Source organism: Polypterus senegalus, chromosome 7 (assembly GCF_016835505.1).
Source record: "Polypterus senegalus isolate Bchr_013 chromosome 7, ASM1683550v1, whole genome shotgun sequence".
Lineage (NCBI taxonomy): Eukaryota > Metazoa > Chordata > Cladistia > Polypteriformes > Polypteridae > Polypterus > Polypterus senegalus.
The window spans coordinates 15,269,275-15,293,083 of NC_053160.1; the positions used below are offsets into that span (position 1 = coordinate 15,269,275).

The window sequence follows — 23,809 nt, forward strand, 5'->3', positions numbered from 1 at the left end:
GTTAAGAAGGCTCAGCAAGATGCTACACTTCCTGAGGGTACTCAAGAAATACAGCATGGCGGAGAAACTGCTGGTGTCCTTCTACCAGTAGAGTGCGCTGGCATACTGTATATCAGGGGTCCTTAATCACAGTCCTGGAGGGCCACAGTGGCTGCAGGTTTTTGTTCTAACCTGGTTGATTAATTAGAAAGCAAATGCTGCCAATAATTTAATTTCATAGCTTATTAGTGCTTTAACTCTGCTATGTCAGATAATTCTCATATCTTCCCCTTTCTAAGGATATCATCCAAATGATTTGAAGGCTAAAACGGAGGAGTAATTCTCAGTCCTTCACTTTTTTCTCTTCACTTTCCTTCCAAGTATTTAACACTAGAATTACCAGAGCCTACGAAAAAACTCGTAGATCCGTCCCACCTTAAATCGCTTCTTAAAACCGTTCTCACCTCTCTGCCAGCCTCCTTTGTCCTGTAAATGTGCCGGTAAAAACAAACTGCAAGCAGCTGGCTATTCCATCCCCCCACCGACTCAGAACGTGCACGAACTTCTCCGAGCTCATGCCTCGATTATCTGGGAGTGAAGTGGAGTTTTAGAGTGGAAATAATAGATTGTTATTTGGAACACACGCATTTCATGTGTGTTCCGTTTCAACAGTGATCTGTGTAAACACAATGTTAAAACAGAAACATTTTCATATTTTAGTAATAAATGTCACAAAATGTAGACATAAACTATACAATGTGTAAAGCCTGACAGCCAAAGAGCAAATACACTTTCATAAAAGGTTCAAGACTTTTACAACAGCTTCCGTGGCGTACTGGTAAGATTTTGTCACTTAGAGCGCAGCAGATTTGCTGTACCTCAAGAGATCCGATTTCGAATCCCCGCTGGGGAGAAAATTTATTTATTTTTAACCTTTGCTGTTCTGCCTGCCTGAACTCCCTGTCTATATAGTAATAACAGTAACTTTATTATTATATAGGAGCTTCCCTGTCTGCCTATCATATAGTGCCTTTCCTTCCTACCTATCTATATATCTATCCCCTTAGATGTTTTTTATATATCTATTATACAATGCCTTCCTTGTTTATTTATATATCTAGTGCCTTCTCTGCCTGTCTGTCCGTCTGATTACATATAGCACTGAACTTACTGCTCTGTACTATTCTGTCCTCTGCATGTCCTGGAGTACAAAAGAAACACCACCATACAGAAACATGTGCAAACTGGCAAGATCGGGGAAAAAACACGCGGTCACTGATTACAAACCGCAAGATGAATGAAAGAGACAATATATGTAAAAACATCATCGCACTAATGCAATATTATTTGAAAACGAACAGCGTCAGATCAGGTTTGAATATGCGCCCGATCTGACGCTGTTCGTTTTCAGATAATATTGCATGTACTGTGCGTTGAAACTGCTGCACTGAATAAGCTGACTCCTTCTGTAACAGCGTCAGCGTGTATTTAAACCCGATCTGACGCTGTTCGTTTTCAAATAATATTGCATGTATTGAACTATTTTAGAATAAAAACATACATTTGATTTCAGTCAGTCTGTAAGAGCCAGTGTAAATACATGATAATTGTAAAGGTTAGCTTTTTTTTTTTTAATTCAGTTCCATTCTCCCAGTCGCTTTCACAATCCGATTTCTGACACTGCTTTTTTCACATAAAGACGCGCTATAACTCAAATGTGATTTATTTGGAGACGCGCTATACTCTAATGTTATTTATATAGGGAAGAAAGTACAGTGTCAGGTGCTCATTCAGTGTAATAGGAACCATAGCACAGAGAGATGTGTACACTGCAACAAGTACACATGTCGTGAATGTAGGAAGGGTGTGTGGGAATTGTTAATATTTGAATGTGATGATTTTATATAGCACGGATCGGAAATCAGCAGTTCTTAGCATTGCACCACGCAAGCTGTTGTATCAACCGCCTACTGTAACTTGCTTTATTTTTTCTTCACTTATAGTCTTGAATAAAAGTGCCCTTGTTTTGTTATACTTGTACACCAACATATGTTCCTGTGTTTGAGCGACACGGGCATGCTCAAAAAAATAGACGTGAAATGCCACGAAAAGTGCACGCAGGCACTTCAGTTCGCAAGCATTGGTACGAGAATGCAGTCACAAATACGCTGCAGAGCTACAGCGCATCTTTATGTGAAAACAGCATTCTCAGATTGGGGGAGGTAGGGAAGGATTCTGAACACGACCTTTACAAGTATCATAAATGACACCGGCTGTTACACACTGAAATCAAATGTATGTTTTTATTATAAAATAGTAAGAATAAGAGCAGTTTACGTCTCAAAACTGAATCGCGCGGGATCAAACTCATGACCTTTTGAATACTAGTCAGCGGCTGATACCATTACGCTACTTATGGCAGTTGTAGTAAGTATGTGTCAATGTGGCATGCTAAGGTGGCTTTTTTTCTGCAGTTATATTTTTGAATAAAAGCATACTTGTTCTGTTATATTTGTACCTTTTGTGAATGTGTTTGATATTTGGACTTCAGGCTTCATACATTATATAGTTTATGCTTACATTTTGTCATTTACTACTACAATATGAAAAACGTTTCTGTTTTAAAAATGTGTTTACACGGATTACTGTAGAAACGGAACACACGTGAAATGCATGTATTCCAAATAATGATCTATTATTTCCACTCTAAAACTCCACTTCACTCCCAGATAATCAATCAAGGCATGAGCTGGCAGAAGTTTGTGCACGTTCTAAGTCGTTGGGGGGGTGGAATAGCCGGCTACTTGCAGCTGTTCTTTTATCAGCACGTTTAGATTAACAAAAGACGCTGGCGGAGAGGTGAGAACGGTTTTAAGAAGCGATTTAAGGTGGGACGGACCTGCGAGTTTTTTCGTAGGCTCTGGTAATTCTAGTGTTAATTAAACCCAATAGTGCATGATAAATACACAAACAGGTGTGAATGGTTAACAAGCAAAATGGAGAAATGCTAGTCTCTTTTGACATTTGCATCTTATTGCTAATTAGGAGCCATTTAAAAACCAAGAATAAAGCTGTTTAAGACTAAAATAAGCAATAAGGTTTAAAAATCTTAAAGAGTGAGACAACTAAAGTAATGCAGAAGTGTTAGTTGAGCAAAAAGTGCTTCTTTATTAAGCAATTGGGTTGGAGCAAAAACCTGCAGTCACTGCAGCCCTTCAGGACTGTGATTGAGGACCCCTGCTGTATATTATGGTGTGGTGTCCAGGCTGCTCAGCAGCAGACAGTGAGGATCCACAGAGAGTTATCAGTGTGACACAAAATATTATTGGTTGTCCATTGTCCTTATTAGAGGACACTTTCAGGTCTTATTGTCTTTAATAATTCCAATAGGAATTCGCCAGGCTGATACAGTAGAGCACTTTAAAACACTGCTCAAAACACATTACTTTATTTAACATGGCCTTTTCATAACTTCACTTTAACTTAATCCGGATACTCTGCATGTTCAAGTCATCATAATAACTATTCATAGTGACTCCAAAATCCGTACTAACCCCTACTCTCTCTTCTGTTTCTTTTTCCGCTTTTTTGATGCTCCAACATTGATGGACTGAAAGCCATAAGTCTACGTGACCATCATCATCAGGTCCTTCCATGAGAACCCTAAATCCAAAGAGGACTGTTTCATTTATGTTAGGTAGATTGCCCAGAGGGGACTCATGGTCTGGAATCCCTGCAGATTTTATTTTTTTTCTCCACCCGTCTGGAGTTTTTTTTTCTTTTTTTTCTGTCCACTCTGGCCATCGGACCTTACTTATTCTATGTTAATTAATGTTGACTTATTTTATTTTATAACTGTGTCTTTTATTTTTCTATTCTTCATTTTGTAAAGCACTTTGAGCTACATTTTTTTATATGAAAATGTGCTATATAAATAAATGTTGTTGTTGTTGAAGTGGGCTACTTATATTTTGAAAGATTTCTCACATCCTGGTCATGACTTATCAATTGCTACCTTCCAGATGGTGTTACAGGTCACTCAAAAATTGAACTAATAACTAACTAATTGAATTTCTATATTTCTATATACGCGAGTTAAATTCTTGTATCCAGTGTATTTCAACATTGTAAATTCCGAATAGGAATGTAAATGATATTACACTTACAAATAAATTTTTAAATTATTTATTGCTGTTGTTACTGCGTGTTTGGATCTGCATTGATCAGAAGTCACATCTCTCAAATTTCATTGTATACGCAATGACAATAAAAGGTTTGAACTGAATAGACAGTAGTAACTCTAAGAAATATGAATACACCAGAGATAATTCTGTGTATGGATTTTGAGTTTGACCTATTAAGAGAAATGCCAGCTTAAGAAAATATATTTTTTTTTTCCCTCAAATAATTAATGTGAATACCCTTGTGATAACATTCACAAAGTTTTTCTGAGCCCCTCAAAATTTCTGGGTTGCTTGTGCAATTTCTCTTTTGTAGCTGACTTGACGCTGTCTTTGCTGGTATAGCTCATCCCTCAGAGGCAGCCCTTCATATTGGGGAAAGGTCAGGATGACAGGCAGAGTTATGGAATCTCTTTGAATACATAGTTTCTCAGAATACTCTTTGCAATCTGCACAGTATGTGAAAGGACACTTTTGTGAGGCAGAAAGGGTAAGGGGAAGCTCAGCAGATTTCCTCACCATGTCCCTTCCTCCCACCCATTCATTTTCTGAATCGGCTAAATCCAATGTTTTTGGTTGTTGGAAGACAAAACTATTACATTTGCACTGGACACAAAGAAGATTGAACTAATCCCAGACTGGAGGCCAGTCAATTACTAAACACATTCATGAACATAATGAAACTCACTTATTCTACATTAAGTCAGAGTTCTTAATTAACTTTACCCAGACATTTTTCTTAAACTTGGCAGGGGGACTTCTCCATCTAAAAAAAAGCCTGTAAACAGGAAAAACAAGAAAACCTTTCAACTTCCTGGAGATGAGAGACAGCAGTGCTAATAATTACATCACCAGGCTGCCATCTTGCACAACTATTATGATGAGAACATGGAATAAGTAACTGTTTTAACTGCATTTTAAAACCCCTTATCAAGCGGGGTCATTTTTGCTAAATCGCTTGTAATTTGACCTCTCCAAATAAGAATCATTGCTGTTATTGAATTATCTGGAGTATAAACACATGTTTGGTCTCTTTGTCAAGGTAACATTCTCTAGTTTCACCCTTAGTAGTCAGAATCACTGTAGGTGTGACTGATCAAAGGTTATGCACATTAGAACTCACAGAAAAAATGAATTTTTTTGTTCTCACCCAAGTTTTTTTGTGAAAATAAAGGCCTCTATAGCTGCAGTAGGTAGGTGGGGACAGAAACACACTATGTACCAAATAACTTGTTGACTACTCACATTTCAAATTTGAAAAGAATACCTGTAAAAATGACATTTTTACACCAGTTTTTATGTGGGCATGTCCAGGTGCTTTTTAGAGGGACCTATGGTTTTATCCATTATCCACATTTTGGAACATATGGAAAAAGTGTAATAACTTTTGAATGCTTCAACCCACATATATCAATGAGGGCTCTACTGAAAGCTTACACCTAAAGGAATCTATATCTACACACAGTGTCACTCTATTAGTTATGGAAATTCATATTCCATAATAAAAACAATAAAAAATGCACATTTCAATATAAAAATAGTCAAAACAAGTCTTATGGGCCAAAAAAAAATATATACAGTAATCCCTCGCTATATCGCGCTTTGACTTTCGCGGCTTCACTCTATCGCGGATTTTAAATGTAAGCACATCTAAACATATATCACAGAGTTTTCACTGGTTCGCCACTTTCTGCGGACAGTGGGTCTTTTAATTTAGGTTACATGCTTCCTCAGTTTGATTGCCCAGTTGATTTCATACAAGGGACGCTATTGGCGGATGGCTTAAAAGCTACCCAATCAGAGCATGTATTGCATATTAACTAAAACTCCTCAATGCTATAAGATATGCTTCCGCGCTGTGCTTGTTTGCTTCTCTCTATCTTTCTCTCTCTCTGCCTGACGGAGGGGTGTGAGCAGAGGGCTGTTTGCACAGAGGACACGGACGCTCCTCTACAAAATGCCGCTTAATCGCGGTGCTTCTGTATACTTAAAAGCATGTATTGATTTTTGATTGTTTGCTTTTCTTTGCAGCTCTCTCTGACATTCTCTGCTCCTGACGCGCTCCTTTATGACGGCGCTCCTTTGAAGATAAGATATGTTTGCTTTCTTTTAATTGTGAGAAAGAACTGGAGATTGGTCTCGTCCGGGGAGATTGGTCTCGTCCGATGCGAGAGATGGACGTCTGAAGTGGAGCTCCGCTAGCAGTGGTGCTATTTTTCATATTATTTGCTTATTATTCTGAGATATCCTGTATTTATTCAACCCGAGAGGGACCGCTACAGTATATGTAAACACATATAAACATGGCCAACAAGAAGGGGGGTCCGAAAGAATCGAAGACTAAAGCTACATCCAAGCTGCGATCAGCAAGCCCTAGTTCGAGATACGGCCTCTCAGAGACAGACCTGGATCAGATGGGCGAAAGTACAGACTCCTCGGGACCACGGTCCGCTACATCGTCGCCTGCTGAGAGCGAAAAGGGGAGCGAAGGTGCGATCGTGAGTGCAGATGTGGATAGCTCGCCGATTGGAGAGGATTACCTGAAACGGCGGGAGGTCCGCGGCTTCAGTTACGCAATCACGCGGGACTGGAGCAGCGGGACACCGCTTCAGCAGAGTCTGCTGCTTCATCTACGGTACAAGAAGGCACATTTGAGCTATCTGAACTGAAAGTGTTGCTCGCTGACCTCAGGCAAGATATAAAGAAAAGCGAAGGCTAATGAGAAAGCAACGGCAAAGGCACATGAGAGACTGAAACAGGAGATGAAACAGGCCAATGAATGTCTGCGACAGGAAATCCAACAGGCAAATGAAAGGCGTCAAGAGGTACAGCTTGAACTTCGACAGGTGCTGGGTAAAATTGAAGAGCGCATTGAGAAAAACTCGGCTAAACTGAGCACGCTTGCTGATCGATTGGAGCATCTTAGTGAGACATTCACGAATCGGATCGAAATAGCGAACATCTAGCTGCCAGTGCCGAGGAAAGAGCAGTAAATGTCAGTTGAATGTAAAAACTCGGAGAAAAACTTGGAGACAGACTGGCTGCTTTAGAAGATGGGAATAGAAGGTATAATGTCAGAATTGAAGGCTTGCGGAGAATCGAGAAAGTTTAAACCGTGAAATTCGCAACTGAACTTTTTTCTAAAATAATCGGGGGCGACTTTAAAGCAGAATCTGAGATAGCAGCGGCTTACCGCGTACGCGGATCAAACACCGTCAGACCCGACCAAGATCTTTTATAGTCCGTTTTGAGCGATTATCATTTAAGTTAGAGGTGATGGAACTCCTCAGGAAAAAAGGAAGATATTATATATGAAGATTGCCAAATTCGCGTCTTCCCTGACTTCTCTCCAGCAACAGCTATCAAGCGCCGCCTTCTATAATATTAAACAGCTGCTCGGCAAGCCAATGTCAAATCGGCCTCCTGTATCCGGCAAAACTGAAAGTGGAATGGCAGGGGCATTTCTATGTTTTCGCTAGCAAGGAGGAGGCAGAAAATGAGTTAAGAAAGCTGATCCGGGACTATTCTGATACATAATTGTGAGTCATGGCGGTAAATGATAAAGCTAGGATTAATAATCTACTGTCTGATCTATTTGTTTTAAAATACGGGTTTTTATCAGCATATATTCTCATATTCTTATATTATTATTACTTACTTATTACTTATCATTACTTAGTATTACTAGGGCTAAATGTTTGTGTTTTATTGTGCTTAATTACGTTTTCCTCCTCTTTTTTTTTTTTTCTTTTCTAATTATTTCATGTGTACCCTAAATGAGACTGTTCAATATCATACCCTTGGTTTGCTGTTATTGCTATTACTGCATTAAGACTTGTTATGCTTGTTTTGGACACATCTTTAACACCATCACCTGGGTTTATTATCTGGGGATATCATCTTAATGCACTAAAATTGATGAAGATTATATGTATGTATGTATGTATGTATATATATATATATATATATATATATATATATATATATATATATATATATATATATTAAGTGCAAAATTCTTTTCTTTTTTTTTTTTCTTTTTCCTCTTTTAAAGACTATATTGGTAACAGATATCTCTATCTTTTAACCTTAAAGCGCCACTGCATGGGGGCTTGATGTGCTTTGGGCGTGCTCTGTCTCTGGGTATGTCAGAGGACTGGGACTGCATGAAGTGGGTTTTAGCCTCACCTGGGGAGGCAAAAAGGGAGGGTGGGGGTTAAGGGGAAGAGAAAGAGAGCAGGCTTGATCTATATCTAATCTATCATCTCAATCTTTATAATTATAACTATCAAGCGTAATAATAAGCTGCATGGCAACAACTCTTGGGGGAATAGGAAATTAAGACCTAAACTATTTCACTTCCAGTTAAGACTATAATATGACACCAAAAACTCAGAATCAGTGTCTCCATGATGGGACAGTTAACCGTAAGCTGGAATGTTAAAGGCCTGAATCACGAATTAAAGAGAAAGAAAGTACTTTCTCACCTAACAGGTCTAAATGCTAAAATAGTATTTTTACAGGAAACCCACTTACTAAGTAAGGATCAGTTCCGGCTGCAAAAGACTGGACTGGCCAAATGTTCCATTCTAGTTTTACAAAGAAAACTAGAGGGGTGGGAATTCTCATACATAGAACAGTACCATTTGTAGCATCAGATGTAGTATTGGATCCTGAAGGGAGATATGTGATGGTCATGGGAGACTTATCTAACTGTAAAATGATTTTGATAAATGTTTATGCACCTAATGTTGATGATAAGGAATTTATACAAAATTTATTTGCATCCATTCCCAATCTGAACACTCATAAACTTATAATGGCTGGGGACTTTAATTGTGTTCTAAATCCACTTTTAGATAAGACTTCCTCCACAGGGGAGCGGCAACTAACACCGCAAAGATAATTACAAAGTTTATAACTGATCACAACTTATCAGATCCCTGGAGGTTTTAAACCCAAATTCAAGAACATATTCTTTCTACTCACCAGTACATCATTGCTACTCAAGGATTGATTACTTCTTTATAGATAATAACTTCTTGCCTAAGATTAAATCTTGTAAATACGATGCTATTGTTATTTCAGACCATGCTCCGATGATCTTGGAGCTGAAATTACTAAGCCCCATACACTCACCCGCAGATGGCGTCTCAATCCGCTTCTATTAGCTGACGAGAATTGTACTGAATTTATATCCAAACAAATTGAATTCTTTCTAGAGACAAATACATCCCCTGAGATCTCTGCAGGAATACTCTGGGAAACTCTTAAGGCCTTCTTAAGAGGACAGATTATCTCATATCTTTCCCACAGAAATAAATCCGAGCGAAGAAAGTAGCAGAGATAAAAGCGAAATTACTAAAATAGATGAAGAACATGCCAGACTACCAAGCGAGACTCTACATAAGAGGAGGCAGGCTCTACATTCAGAATTAAACCTCTTGACAACTAAAGAAACCGAACAACTAATTTACAAATCCAGACATCATTATTATGAACATGGAGAAAGCTAATAAGCTTTTAGCGCAACAAATTCACAAGCAAGAAGTGCATAGCGCAATCTCGGTAATTACTAACACGAATGGAGATAAAATCATCGAACACAAAAATATAATGTACACTTTTAGAGACTACTATAAATCCCTATATACTACTGAGTTTAAAGAAGACAATATACAATCTAATGCATTTCTGGATAAATTACAGATACCACAAATTGGCGCTATTAGTGTGGAGGAGCTCGATAAACCTCTGTCATTATCAGAATTACTGGATGCTATAAAGTCACTCCAAGGTGGAAAAGCAGCAGGCCCTGATGGCTACCCTGCAGAGTTTTACAAGAAATTCTCCGCTCAGCTAGCTCCCTCCTATTAGCAACATTTACAGAAGCCAGAGATAACCAATCTCTTCCACAAACCTTTCGCCAAGCACTAATCACTGTCTTTCCAAAACAAAATAAGGACTTATTACAATGTGCATCATACAGACCAATTTCACTTCTGAATAACGACGTTAAAATACTCTCTAAAATCATAGCTAGAAGGATGGAGAAAGTGCTCCCTCAATAATATCACAAGACCAAACTGGATTTATTAGGGGCCGACACTTATCTTCAAATCTTGACGCCTGTTTAATGTAATATACTCACCAACTAAATCAAACACCCCAGAAATATTATTATCATTGGATGCAGAAAAAGCATTCGACATGATTGAATGGAAATACCTTTTACTATTTTGGAGAAGTTTGGGTTTGGCCCGAACATTTGTGCATGGATTAAATTACTGTATACTAACCCAGAAGCTTCAGTTTGCATCAATAACATTTGCTCAGACTACTTTAAACTAGAGCGTGGCACAAGACAAGGATGCCCTTTGTCACCACTGCTGTTTGCAATTGCCATTGAACCACTGGCAATACATTGTCGAAATACTGATCAGATAAAGGGGATTAGCAGAGAAGGACTGGAACAGAAAATCTCATTATATGCAGATGACATGGTACTGTATATATCGGACCCAGAAAATTCTGTGCCTGCAGTCTTAGCAGCACTCACAGAATTTCAAAAGCTCTCTGGTCTCAGAATTAATCTGAATAAAAGTGTACTCTTTCCGGTGAATTCGCAAGCATATAATATTAGATTAGACACCCTTCCTTTTATCATTGCAGAACAGTTTAAATACCTCGGGGTAAACATCACAAGTAAACATAAAGCTCTTTATCAACAAAATTTCGTCGTCTGTATGGAAAAAATTAAACAAGACTTGCATAGATGGTCAACCCTTCATCTCACACTAGCTGGAAGAATTAACACTGTTAAGATGAATATTCTTCCTAAGCTCCTTTTTATTTCAAAACATACCAATATACATTAATAAATCGTTCTTTAAGCAATTAGATTCAACAATAACCTCATTTATTTGGAATTCTAAACATCCACGCATCAAAAGAGCGACCCTACAAAGACAAAAGGCAGAAGGCGGCATGGCTCTACCTAACTTCCAGTTTTATTACTGGGCAAATATACAGTCGATAAGAACCTGGACACAAATAGAAGAACATACACAGGCATGGACCGCAATAGAAGTAAAATCCTGCAGTACTTCTTTGTATTCCTTGCTTTGTGCTCCAATAAACACACGTTATCGGCAATACACTAATAACCCAATTGTGCTCCACTCACTTAGAATCTGGAACCAATGTAGAAAGCATTTTAAGACGGAGAAGCTTCTTTCTGTGGCACCCTGCAAAAGAACCACCTCTTTCAACCCTCACAAACATATGCAGTTTTAATATCTGGAAAAATTTGGAATTAACTTGCTTAGAGATCTTTATATAGACAACGTCTTTGCATCCTATGAACAATTACGTTCCAAATTTAACATTCCAGCTACAAATTTCTTTCACTATCTTCAAATCAGGAACTTTGTTAAACAGAACCTTCCAGATTTTCCTCATCTTGCACCCTCATCCACGCTGGAAAAATTATTGCTCAATTTCAAGGAGTTAGACTCCATCTCTACAATATATAAAATCCTTTTACAATCCCTTCCTTTCAAAGATCCAAGAGGACACTGGGAAAATGACCTCTCAATTAATATATCAGAAAAGGAGTGGAAAGTAGCAATGCAGAGAATTCACTCAAGCTCCATATGCAAAGCATACAATTATACAACTCAAAATTATATATCGAGCACATCTGTCTCGACTAAAACTCTCAAAATGTTTCCAGGGCATGATCCAACCTGCGAACGTTGCAACCAAGCCCCAGCCTCACTAGGTCACATGTTCTGGGCCTGCTCCAAATTAACATTATTCTGGACAAAAATTTTTAATTACCTCTCAGACAGTCTTGGACTCACAATCCCTCCTAACCCATTAACAGCTGTGTTTGGGGTTCTTCCAGAGGGTCTTAAAGTGGAGAAAGACAAACAAACTGTGATTGCATTCACTACACTGTTGGCACGCAGACTTATTCTGATAAACTGGAAGAACCCAAACTCTCCTCTTTTAAGTCAGTGGGAAACTGATGTGTTATATTATTTAAAATTGGAAAAAATCAAATACTCAGTTAGAGGATCTGTGCAGACTTTTTCAAAACATGGCAGGATCTAATCAGTAATATTTTGAAATGATTTTATAAAGCACAGAGAATTTGTTGATTTAGGTATTTTTAAAAGCCTTAAATTTTACACCGTTTGGCTTGCTCTCTCTCTCAAGGGTGGGGATCGATCTGTTCTTAGCATAATTCTTTTTTTTTGTAAAACTTGATTGCTATGTATTGATTGTAATAAAATTAAAATAAATAAATAAATAAAAAAAAAAAAAAAAAAGAACTGTCATCTCTGTCTTGTCATGGAGCACAGTTTAAACGTTTGACTAAAGGGTGTTATTTCATGTCTAGAGGGCTCTAATAATGTTAACAGGGTGGGAGAGTTTATAAGGGATTAAAATATATAAAAATAACCACACAAACATATGGTTTCTACTTCGCGGATTTTCACCTATCGCGGGGGGGTCTGGAACGCAACTCCCGCGATCGAGGAGGGATTACTGTATTTTATTTTTTACTTTTTTTTAATAAAATGCACACAAACTATATACATTTTTTACAAACTGCTACAACACAGCTCAGAGTTTTTCCATGTGCCACTGATTGTAGCAATCCCTAGCAGGCAGAAAGCACAAGGGCATGTCACATGTCGCTCTCTGCCTCAGACTTCTCCTCGTCCGATTCATCACTGTCACGCCGCGTACATGCCTCTACTACTTCATCGAGAGTGTATTTACGTTTATCTGTACTATTTCCATATTTAAAATGCGAAAAAACTAGGTGAAATCACAATAAACAACCACACACCAAGTCTGCAGACTGGCACAAATGCCAGCTTCGCGCAGCTCCGATTGGTTTTGTTTACAAGTTGGCATGGCAAGTTACATATCGACGTGCTCAGCTGCTCGTTGGCTGTAAGTTTGTAGTGTCTCTCACAGCTTCCAATCAAACTGGTAGATTCTACCAGGGTTTGGAGTTGTGCGTCATTGTTCAGCTGTCTGTGACACTCGTTGGCTATACGAGGCGCCAGTCACCCCCCAGACCCCTCGTAATTGGACAACTTAGGTGTCAATCAAAAGCTAACACTTCCGTGTAACATGCTTTAGCATGGTTATTGCCGACAGAAACTACGTCTGATATGACCAATAGAAATGAAAAAAATGTTGGCGCTAGTCTCAAGTTAAGAAACGTTTTCTGGAGTTTTTGTCCCTTTGAGGATCTACCGTGTGTTTTGGACCTAATCGTTTTGCTGGATTATATTCCCTGGAGCCTTACGGACAGAATGAGATCAATATTGCTCGGAAATATTGATGTTTGACTTGCAGAGAGCCTTCAAAGGTAGTCAAAGGTAGGAAAAGTCAGCTCTTAAAAGTATTTACTTCTCTGTAAAAAGGATTTAGTGTCAGTGCTGTGGTTGTTGTGTGTCAAAATGGTTTATATCATCGGAAAGACGAGACTCTGAATTTTCATTTGATGTGTAGTATGTCGAGGTGCATGACAGAGGGGCATGCACACATGGCTGTGACATGGCTGTGACGTCGTCCAATCGTAGTTATGTACCGGGACCGGTACGTGTGCATGTTAAGAGGATTTATTAACAAATGTATTTCTAACTGTAAAATTTCAATATGTTTAAGTTTATCACTATAACATCTTTTAATTAGACCTTTTAAAAAATGTAAATACAATGTCTATAAGGAGTCAACAAACTACGCTTGGTGTTAAGTCAAATTCGTTCATTGAATCTTGTGGGTGCTGGACACCGTCAAGGTCTTGTCCTGTCACCACTCCTGTTTGTGGTGTTCATGGGCAAGATATCAAAGCTCAGCTGAGGATGTGAGGTATCCAGATGTTGAGTCTTGAGGTAACATCATTGATTTATGCAGATGATGTTCTCCCCTTTGCCACTTTTGACTGTGACCTTTGCCATGCACTTGAGCGTTCTGCTGCCAAATGTGAAGCAGCAGGGATGAAGATCAGCACCTTCCATGACTGTGGTCATGGTTCTCTTTTAAAAAAAAAGTGGATTACCCTTACAAGGTCAGGAGAAGACATCTGCCCTTATTGGAGGAGTTTAAGTATCTCAAGATCTTCTTCATAATTGATGAAAAAGGGAATGCAATATCGACAAGTGGATTATAGCTTTGGCAGCTACTCTGTGGGTGCTGTATCGGTCCATGGTTGTGAAGCAGGAGAGGAGTCTAAAGACAAAATCCTTGGATTACCGGTCAATCTACATCCCTAATTTCACTTACGGTAAGGTCTGAAATAAGATTTCTTCACAACATGACTGGTCTGACACTCTGTGATAGGGTGAGAAGCTCAGCAAATTAGGAGAGCCTCAAAGTTGAGTCGCTGCTGCACTGGATTTAGAGGAACCAGTTGAGATGGTTTGGGCATGATGTAAGGATGCCCCTTGAGCAGATCCCCCTAAGGCAGTTTGGGGCATGTCCCATGAGGTGGACCCCTGGTAGCAGACCTGGGACATGCTGGAGGGATTATATCTTTCAGCCGGCAACTGTAGCTGGGGACAGAGAAATCTGGGCTTACCTGTTTGGTCCTACTGCCACCATGAGGAAAAGCAGATTCAGAAAATTAGATGAGAATACTACTCTTTTGTACAGAGGCCATTAGACAATGGCAATGGCGTGACATGATGACAGGTCTTCTGATTTACTATGCTGATATATTTTAATGTCATATAGCGAGGCCCAAGGCAGAGAACAATGTAAACTAGTCTGAAAGCAGATGAGAGCAGAGGTGTATCAAGCAGGTTTGTTATGACAAAGCAAGGTGCATAACCAAGATTTCTTGGTCTGTGTTATGATAGGCGAAGTCTCTCCACATCTGTATAATAACACAATCACTTTATGATGCCCTGCCTAGTCCACCCAACCTCTTCTGTCAGATGAAGGCATCCCAACATGCTACTCAAGAGGAATTTGGGGAACAGACTATGATCAAGTGCCAAAAGTCATAGTGAAAACTTTTTCGACTATGTATGAGAAAATAGTTTCATGCTAGAAACTGCTGTGTGTGAAAATCCCAGGAGATCTGCAGTTACAAGCTTACTCAACCAGCCCACCTGGTACCAGTAATCATTTCACTGTCAAAATCACCGAATTCACATTTTTCTCCATTCTGGTGTTTGATGTGAACCTTAACTGAAGCTGAGCTCCTGACCTGTATCTGCTTTATTGTATGCATTGTGCTGCTGCCACATGATTGGCTGATTAGGTAATTACATAGAGGAGAATGAGTGCAGTTGTTCCTAATATTTCGACCAGTGAGTGTAAATCTGATCTTCACTTGCTAACTAGAATACACCCAATCACCCAACCAGAAATAGTCAGGCTGGTTGACAATTAACAGCCACCAGAGTATGAAGCCTTTGTTCAGGTTTGTCATAAAGAATCTCATCAATCACCAAGAGTAGCTGCACAAAGATTGATGTCATCATCTTGGGATTACAGTTTCTGTCACACTACCAGTATTTCTGTACAACAGTGAAGAAAATCTTGCACTGCATTAATTTTACTAATTAAATTCTTTGGCTATATTGCTGTTCTATTCCTGTGGCAACGTGCTCTCCTTAGTTACCTATTATTTATAGAAGGGAAGCATGTTAAAAAATTTTTGTCTATGCATTCTAATTTGCATCAATGATGAAAACTGGGACAGCTATCTTGTGATCAAAAGTGCTATTCTTCCCCCCTCTGTGCATTTGACTGCAACAATGTCAAATTAATTCAGAAGAAAAACAACATAGAGATCAATCTGTTCTCCAAAGTGAAAAACTGAAACAAAAAAGTGGCATTATATTTGAAATTTCTCCCATCCTCAATGTATGCTCACAAGCCAGAGAATAGAAAGGAAATTAGGAACGGTTTTTAGAGGCAGCTGTTAAGAAACAATGTGAACATTCATAAAGTTAATAGTTCTCAGCATTTCAAGAGATCACTTCACTCAATAACACTGCTGAAAAGATACAAAAACCCATATAAATGATCCATTTTTCACATTCTCAAGAGGTAACTTCTGATTAATTTCAAATCTAATGCACTAGCGCATTTTCCAGTAGTGCTTTACAAGCACAATACCCAATTAATCACAAATCTACAAGAATACCATGCTAATCTCCAACGTATATACATTTCTTTTTTATTTTTGGATTGGGTTTTTTGAGTTATAAGTTCTTGACTTTTGCATCTTGCAATAAGGAATTGTTCCCATATGGAAGAATGTGATATTACAGCTATTAAAATTGTACAATCAGCTATGAAAGCTGAGACATGGAGGAGGAGGCCAAAAGGTTGGTAGTGTGTTTCAATTTCTCAGATCTGGTGTAGGTGTAGGTCATTTTTAAAAATAAATATGCAATAATTTAAGGCAAATGTCAAAAGAGCGACATGATGGGAGATGTACAAGGCATTTTATACTTCAGGTTTGTGATAAGATTTGGTGTGCCTGTCGGTCGAGGGTCTCATCTGCTGCACGATCCAGTGCGGGATGATCAGAGGAAACGTCAGTTTAAGAAGAATGCAACAGGGCCTTGTGCGTTTTTTAATTTAACCTGTCATGTTACTTTAGCTTCAATTTTATAGATTACTTATTAATAACTTTTAACCTCCACATTCACAGTGGGATTTATTGCCAATGTATTGAAGATTTTGATCACATCACTTTTGAACACTGTTTCTATTGTGATTGGTCTTAAATAAAAACACTTGTCACCTTTGCACCTACCCCTTGCTGTAAGTGTGTGTCCTTATTTGCCTGGCTCGTCTCGGCTTATTACTATCAACGGTTTACCTTTAAGACGTTCCTGAATGCAACTGGGAGCATGGAGCCACACTAGACCAATCACAACGCTTTATTGTGGTATATTCTATAAATTATGCATTACTTTTTGGGATGGAATCAAGCAGTTCATTACCTTATTGTTCATTTTAAGAATAACTGTATTACAAGAGGGCTACATGAGCTGCCAAAATAAGTCATTCTGATGTAGAAAAAGGCCAATGAATACAACTCAGATAATTTTACAGTATATACACAGAAAAGTTCAACATTAAAAAAATTTTGCCCGCTAACAGCAAACTGTTTTTATACCAACAATTTGATCATTCAGGCCCTAATATCTCATATGATTAAGATCCATAACGTTCACTTTGATTTAACTTAGAGGACATGGGAGGGAAAACCCATGCAGACATTGAAAGAACATTAAAAGTATACACTGCAAATGACCAGGTATGGAAGATTCATACCCAGTATGCCAGACCATTTGCCAAAAGTTCTAACTCCTACAGCACCAAAGACCTTTGGAACATTAAAACTGAACACCACACAATGTGGCTACCAATATTAGAGAATGGTAGCACAGCTGTTTAGTTTAGCCAAGTCTGCACCAATGTGGAATGGTTAATCAGGCAGACAGATCCTTCTGCCCGTAGAGGCTCTACAGCAGGGCTGCAGTGGCTGCAGTTTTCATTCTAACCCTTTTCCTAATCAGTGACCAGTTTTCACTGCTGATTAACTCCTATTCCCTTCATTTTAATAGCCCTATTCTTAAGGATTCATTCCTCTGAATTGATTCCTTTCTTCATTAAATGGAAGCCAAACAGAAATGAGGCATGAAACGAGCCAACATATGACCAGCTAAATCGGGGCTTCAGACTCCAACCAGTTTCACAATGAGAAGCAGATTCTTGCTGTTAATTAAACTCATGATTTAATTCCATGGCTTGATGGTGCTCTCATTCTGTCATAGCAGACATTTCCAGAACTGTTGATTTTTCTGTTTTTTCTAAGACCACCCTCACAATGTCTTGGTGGGCTGAGAGATCAGCCTTACTGAGGCCTCCACCTTTCTTTATTTTCACATATTTTGTGATGGGCACAGGTGAGCTGGTCATATGGATTCTTGTTTTGTGTCTCCTTATTGTCTGGCTGCTAATTAAGAAAAAGGAAACAACTAAGGGGCCTGAGTCAAGGTAATTAAAATTAAGGCAAAAGAAGGTAATTAGCAGCAAAAACTTGTTACAAATTAAGAAGATGGTTAGAATGAAAACCTGCAGCCACTACAGCCCTGCAGGACCGGAGTTCGACACCCATGCTCTACAAGTACTGTATATCTCTTATACTACCACCATTTTTACTTACCCGATGTACTGTAAAGGGTGGCTCTGATGAATCACAATTCGGCATGTCGGACATGTGTTGTTTTCTTCCAGGTATTTCACCAAGCAGCTCCTGCAGACTGCAAAAGAAGAACAGCAGTTAACACACACTGGTAATTATCCTGGTTTGTAGTAAGGCTTATACAGACACAGCAGCAGACACGTACTGTAAATGAATCAGTTTGAAATCTGTACTGGAAGCATTACTTCATTACCTTGAGAATATGACTCTTAAACTAGACTAGTCTGGAAATCACTTATGAGTGCTGACAGGCAGAAAGAAAATCAGACTGTGAACAAAACTTTGCACAGAAATATCTCAAAAAGGCAAAAGATGACTAAAAGATATTCTTTCAGTTATTACTAGTAAAAGAATATTCAAGGAGGAGCTGAAATGTATCAAGAACACTAAGGGTGATTTAAAACATACAGACAGTGAAACAACTATACTTGCATTTCTCTGAAGTTTTTATATCTGAAGAAAATAATAAACCTGCCAGCAGTAACAGGGACTACTAAGGAGGTACTTACCAATTTGGAATTTGTAAAGGGGGGATTACTGGTTAGAATCAAATAGGCTGAAACATAACAAATCACCAGAACCAGGTAACATTTACCCCAGAGTGCTTAACAAATTTAGTGAGTGCATATATAAAGCAGTGACACACATTTTTTGAAAGCCACTGCACACTGGGGAGTGAGAAAATAGGAAACATTATCACCCACTTAACAATACAAGATTGGGTAGATTCAAGTAACTATAATGTGTGTGATCGGTAAATTAATGGAAATGCTTTTTAAGGAAAAGATTGTACAACACATGGCAAGAAGTGTCACTGAACATTCAGCAAGGGTTCAGATGGGAGAGGTTGTGTTTTACTAATATACTGGAATTTAAATAGGAATAAACAAAAGCACATGATCAGAGGGGTTTATATGAGGTTATTTACCTTGATTTGCTGAAGACATCTGCTAAGGTCAAACGTAACAGGCTAGAAATAGAACTAAAAGAACTTGGAGTTCATGACCTAGTGTGTAGAGGGGTGAAAAATTGGTTAAAACGCAAAAAGCAAATGGTTATGGTGCAGGAAACTTTATAAGAATCAGTTGATGAACCTCAGGTGGTCAGTGCTGGGGCTGCAATATTTTTACTATATAGCAGTATAAGCAAAAGCTGGTTAAGCTTGGAGATGACACTGAGCTAGGTGGATTGGTAGATAACCTAGAATCAGCTTAATCATTACAAGGGACTTGGACAGAATACAGGTTTGGGAAGAATTGTAGCTGATGAAACTTAAAGGATTAGCCCACCCAAATATATTTTTTGAATATGATACTTACCCCATGTAGGCTTTAGTAATGGTGGAGACAACTCTTAATCTCATGTTTTCATGCAAAAAGAGAGAAAAGATGTACGATAAATCAGGACCCAATGGTGACCCAAAAAAAATTTCCATGTCACATAATCCAGTTGTATGCTCAAAACGTGTGAAACGCATGCTTTTTTTTTGATAACTAGGAAGGGCATTACCATTATGCAGTGGTTTTATATTGAAGATTTGACCTTTGCTCTCATTCACTGGTCAAGAATCGTGTCTTCAATTCAAAACCACTGTATTATGGGGATTATGTGACACAAATAATGTGAGAATTTTCCTTCTTTTTCATTGAGTGTTTTTCACAATGTTTGCCATTATACAGTGCTGGTCAGCATTTGGTTCAATTATGTCATAAACCTTTTCTCTCTTCTTCTGCATTAAAACATTAAGTTTATGATATTTGAGTTGTGTGGAATATTCCTTTAATGTAAATAAATGTAAGGTATTATATGTAGGAGGTAGAAATGTTAGATTTGAATACACAAGCGGAGGTCTGAAACTTCAAAATACTCCCTATTTAGGGGACCCAGGAGTTAAAGTGGGTTTGTCACTATCATCCTCCACACAGTGTATGAAGGCTAACATGGTAGTTTATATATCATAATGTGTGTAGTGCAAGTCAAAGGTTGTTAAGCTATAGTTCTATAACACACTTGGTTAGGTCTCGTCTGGAGTACTGTGTGCAGTTTTGGGCTCACAGTAATAAAAATGACATAGCAGTGCTAAGGAAAGCCCTAAAGAACATTTACTAGGCTGATTGTAGAACTCAAAGGTATGGGCTATGAAAAGTGATTACAGCAGCTAAACCTTTTCAGTTTAAGTACAAGGAAGGTTACAGGATTTACATTTTTAAAATTATCAAAACAACAAGTATAGTAGATCCAGGCCATTACAGGAACACAAGCTGGAAACTTGTTAAGAGTAAATTTCACACAGAGAACCACAGACACATGGAATAAGTGACCAAGTACTGTGGTAGACAGTAGGACTTTACGGACTTTCAAAACTTAACTTGATGTTGTTTTGGAGAAGTTAGGTGGATAGGATTGGCAAGCTTCGTTTGGTTGAATGGCCTGTTCTGATGCTTTTATTTTTCTTCTAATGTTTTAATAAGAATTTGTCATAAATCGAATTAGGCACTTGGGCATCTGTGAAGTTCAAAGAATGAAATGTCATAAGTAAACAGAAGGAACACACTCATCAATGTGTTGCACCAGTGTCTCAAGAGTCATGGACAGCAGGTTTCCTCAACTTATAATGGCATGTGCTTTTCTTCTGATATAATAAGCTACACGCTACTATGGCTGTCAATTTGTCACCTGTAGCTCGCAAACCGTTGCACCTATTGACCCGAAATTCGGTACATATATACTACATGACCTCTACTGTCCGCTTTCAGGGTGATGACTTTTATTACTGTTTTCATTTTTATTTTATTGTAGAATCAACACTTGGCAGCAGGATGACCATACTGCACATGTGTACGGGCGCCGTTCTCATCCTACTACCTTCGTCGTCACTTCCCCTACCTCTTCAAATCTTAAATCATTTTTGAGGCAGATTGAACACTTAAGTGCCAGCTTAACTCTTTTAGGGTGGATGTCGACTTTTGTCAACAGGAGGGGTTGAGGGCGAATGTCGACTAAAGTCGACATCCAGGGATAGAGGGTGATAATCAGCTGTTAATGGCAACAACTCCCACTGTCACGTCACAGGCATTTCCTCTGTGCTTGGAGGAATGCTAGACTCGTTGACTCGGAAACTAATCCTAGTGTGTGCGTGAGTTGCGAAATGTAAACAATGGCAAGATGGCATCGACATGTGACAAAGGAGCGAAGTGAGTGCAGAAAAGAAAACACTCGGCAGACGATGTTTTGCGCATTATCGTGGAGTTGGACTCTGATTTTTCAGAATCGGATTTTATTTACAGTGATCACGAGATCGAGGAAGAGAGTGAGAAGCCGGCATCAGCTGATCAAACACCAGCCGATGCCGCACCAGCGGATCTGCTGCCAGTTGAGCTCTTTGCGCAGCCGATGCATCTACGGCAAGGTTCGTGTGGGATAAATACACAGACATTGATCCGTTGAGAGCTGATCTGGCTGCTGGACTTCACAAGACAGCATGGCTTGCTGTTGGACACGACAGATCACCAGCTGCTGTACTTCAGGCTGCTCTCTCCTGATGCTGCTTTACAGCTACCGTCAGACGGGTAGGCAGAGAAATTTTTTGAATCGCGGGCTGCGTTTGCATCACATTCTCGTTTATCAAAGTGTAAACCCACAACAAAAGACGAGATGAATAGACAAATAAACAATTGAAAAGTAGACACCAAAGCAACTCGTATTGTAAGCAGTGCAATGTGGCAATGACTGAAATTGGCTGCTTTGAGCGAGATCAGACTTTGCTGTGTAAAATGTATGTGATATGTATGTGAAATCATCGAGTATGCAGGCTCATACAACATGCAAGACAGTAACATTAGTCAAAAGTAAATATTTTTTGTTGATTTGATATGTTAAACAATTGCTTTGTGTTCTTTTTTAAAAAATGTTAGTTTTTGGAAAAATATTCAGCCCTGGGAGATAAGAAACAAAAAAAAAATTAGCCCTAAAAGAGTTAAGTGAAAAATTAAGGAAAACGTATTAATTAATTGCAACACAAACACGGACTTAATCAGTTTTAATGCGAAAAGATGCCGACGGAAGAAGAGAAGAAGCGGGCCGCTAGAGTGGAGAAAACGAGCTGCTCATGTTACTGGTATGGTATATTTATTGTACAGTACTAATGTAAAATAGAAGCTATTAGTTAAACATAGCAGATTACACACAAGTTTAAACACTAATCAGCATCTCCGGTGTACAGTACTCTGTAATGATCAACTGCCTTTGCAAAGAAAGTAGGCTTACAGGATCTTATTATTCCTCCAAATGGCCAAACTGCCTATGATTACCCCTTTGTTGTTGGGAGTTATCCATTGTAAGTGGCCACTGTTTCCAGGAGTCGAGATGAAGGGTGATACTGTAAAGAATAAAAGGAAAGATGCAATGTTCTGTTGAGGAGTCCATCTCTGGATCCTGCTTATTCATATACTGGAAGAGCCTGGCCCTACTCTTTACCAGAAAAGACAAAGTGGTGGTCATCTGAGAGAGAGGCGCATGGACATTACTACTGATGAAGCCATTGGACTGTTTCAGATTCAGAACTAAAGAGAAGGGCTGGCAGATTAAGACTGCTGGACATCATGTCACATACAGAAATATATATATAAAATCCTATGCCTAACAGTTCGACAATTTTGTGCAACAATTTTATGTGACGTTTTTATGTTGCGTTTTTTTGTCATGCTTTAAATTGGTTTTATTTTAAAACCTACATATATATGTTTGGTATCATTCTTTTCAGAATTAATTGAACTTTAAAATGATGTTGTTAGATTTTCAGATTCTTATTAAATTTTTAAATTATAAACTAAACTATCAAGAAAGTAGTGTTTTTTAATATCAAGAAAGATGTGGTTTTTATTTTTGATCGAATAAGTTTTCTTTCACAGAAACAAACTATTAAAAAAAAATATCTATTCATAACACCAATGTTTGTATTTAGATGATTTAGTTAGCTGAAGGTCGGCTTGCCCCCTTAGTTCTATCTATATCATTTACAATGCCTCTATTTTTGTTCAGTACTTACCATTTTCTATATTACTACTGACCCTTTCCCACCATTCTTTTTACATTTAAAAATAAGAATTCCAATGTACCTGGCAACAAATGGAAAAAAACAATGAATGCAATTTAGCAAGGAATTAATTCAGAGGTATGTTTTAGCTGCCACCCACCAGACTAGCAGGAAAAAAAAATCTATAGTTACTGCAGTCCTCCAAGAGTTTGCCCATATTTAGTCTGTACCATTCATCACATACAGGAAGATCCATCAGGTCTGTAAACTGCTGACAAAACACTCTTGCCCAATAATAGCAATAAACTTTTTCACCTCAAGCATGGGAACAGAATCTGTGAGCAACTGGGAAAC

The 23,809-nt window shown here is 38.5% G+C and overlaps 1 protein-coding gene across 1 annotated transcript in view; it reads right to left on the minus strand.

The window, feature by feature from the left end:
* Window positions 1-23,809, minus strand: part of LOC120532337 (polycomb group RING finger protein 3) — a 308,428-nt gene that overhangs the window by 98,035 nt on the left and 186,584 nt on the right. Inside the window, exon 4 of the mRNA XM_039758240.1 lies at window positions 18,382-18,478. Coding sequence (XP_039614174.1) covers window positions 18,382-18,478 — 97 coding nt within the window. The remainder of the gene's footprint in view (window positions 1-18,381; window positions 18,479-23,809) is intronic.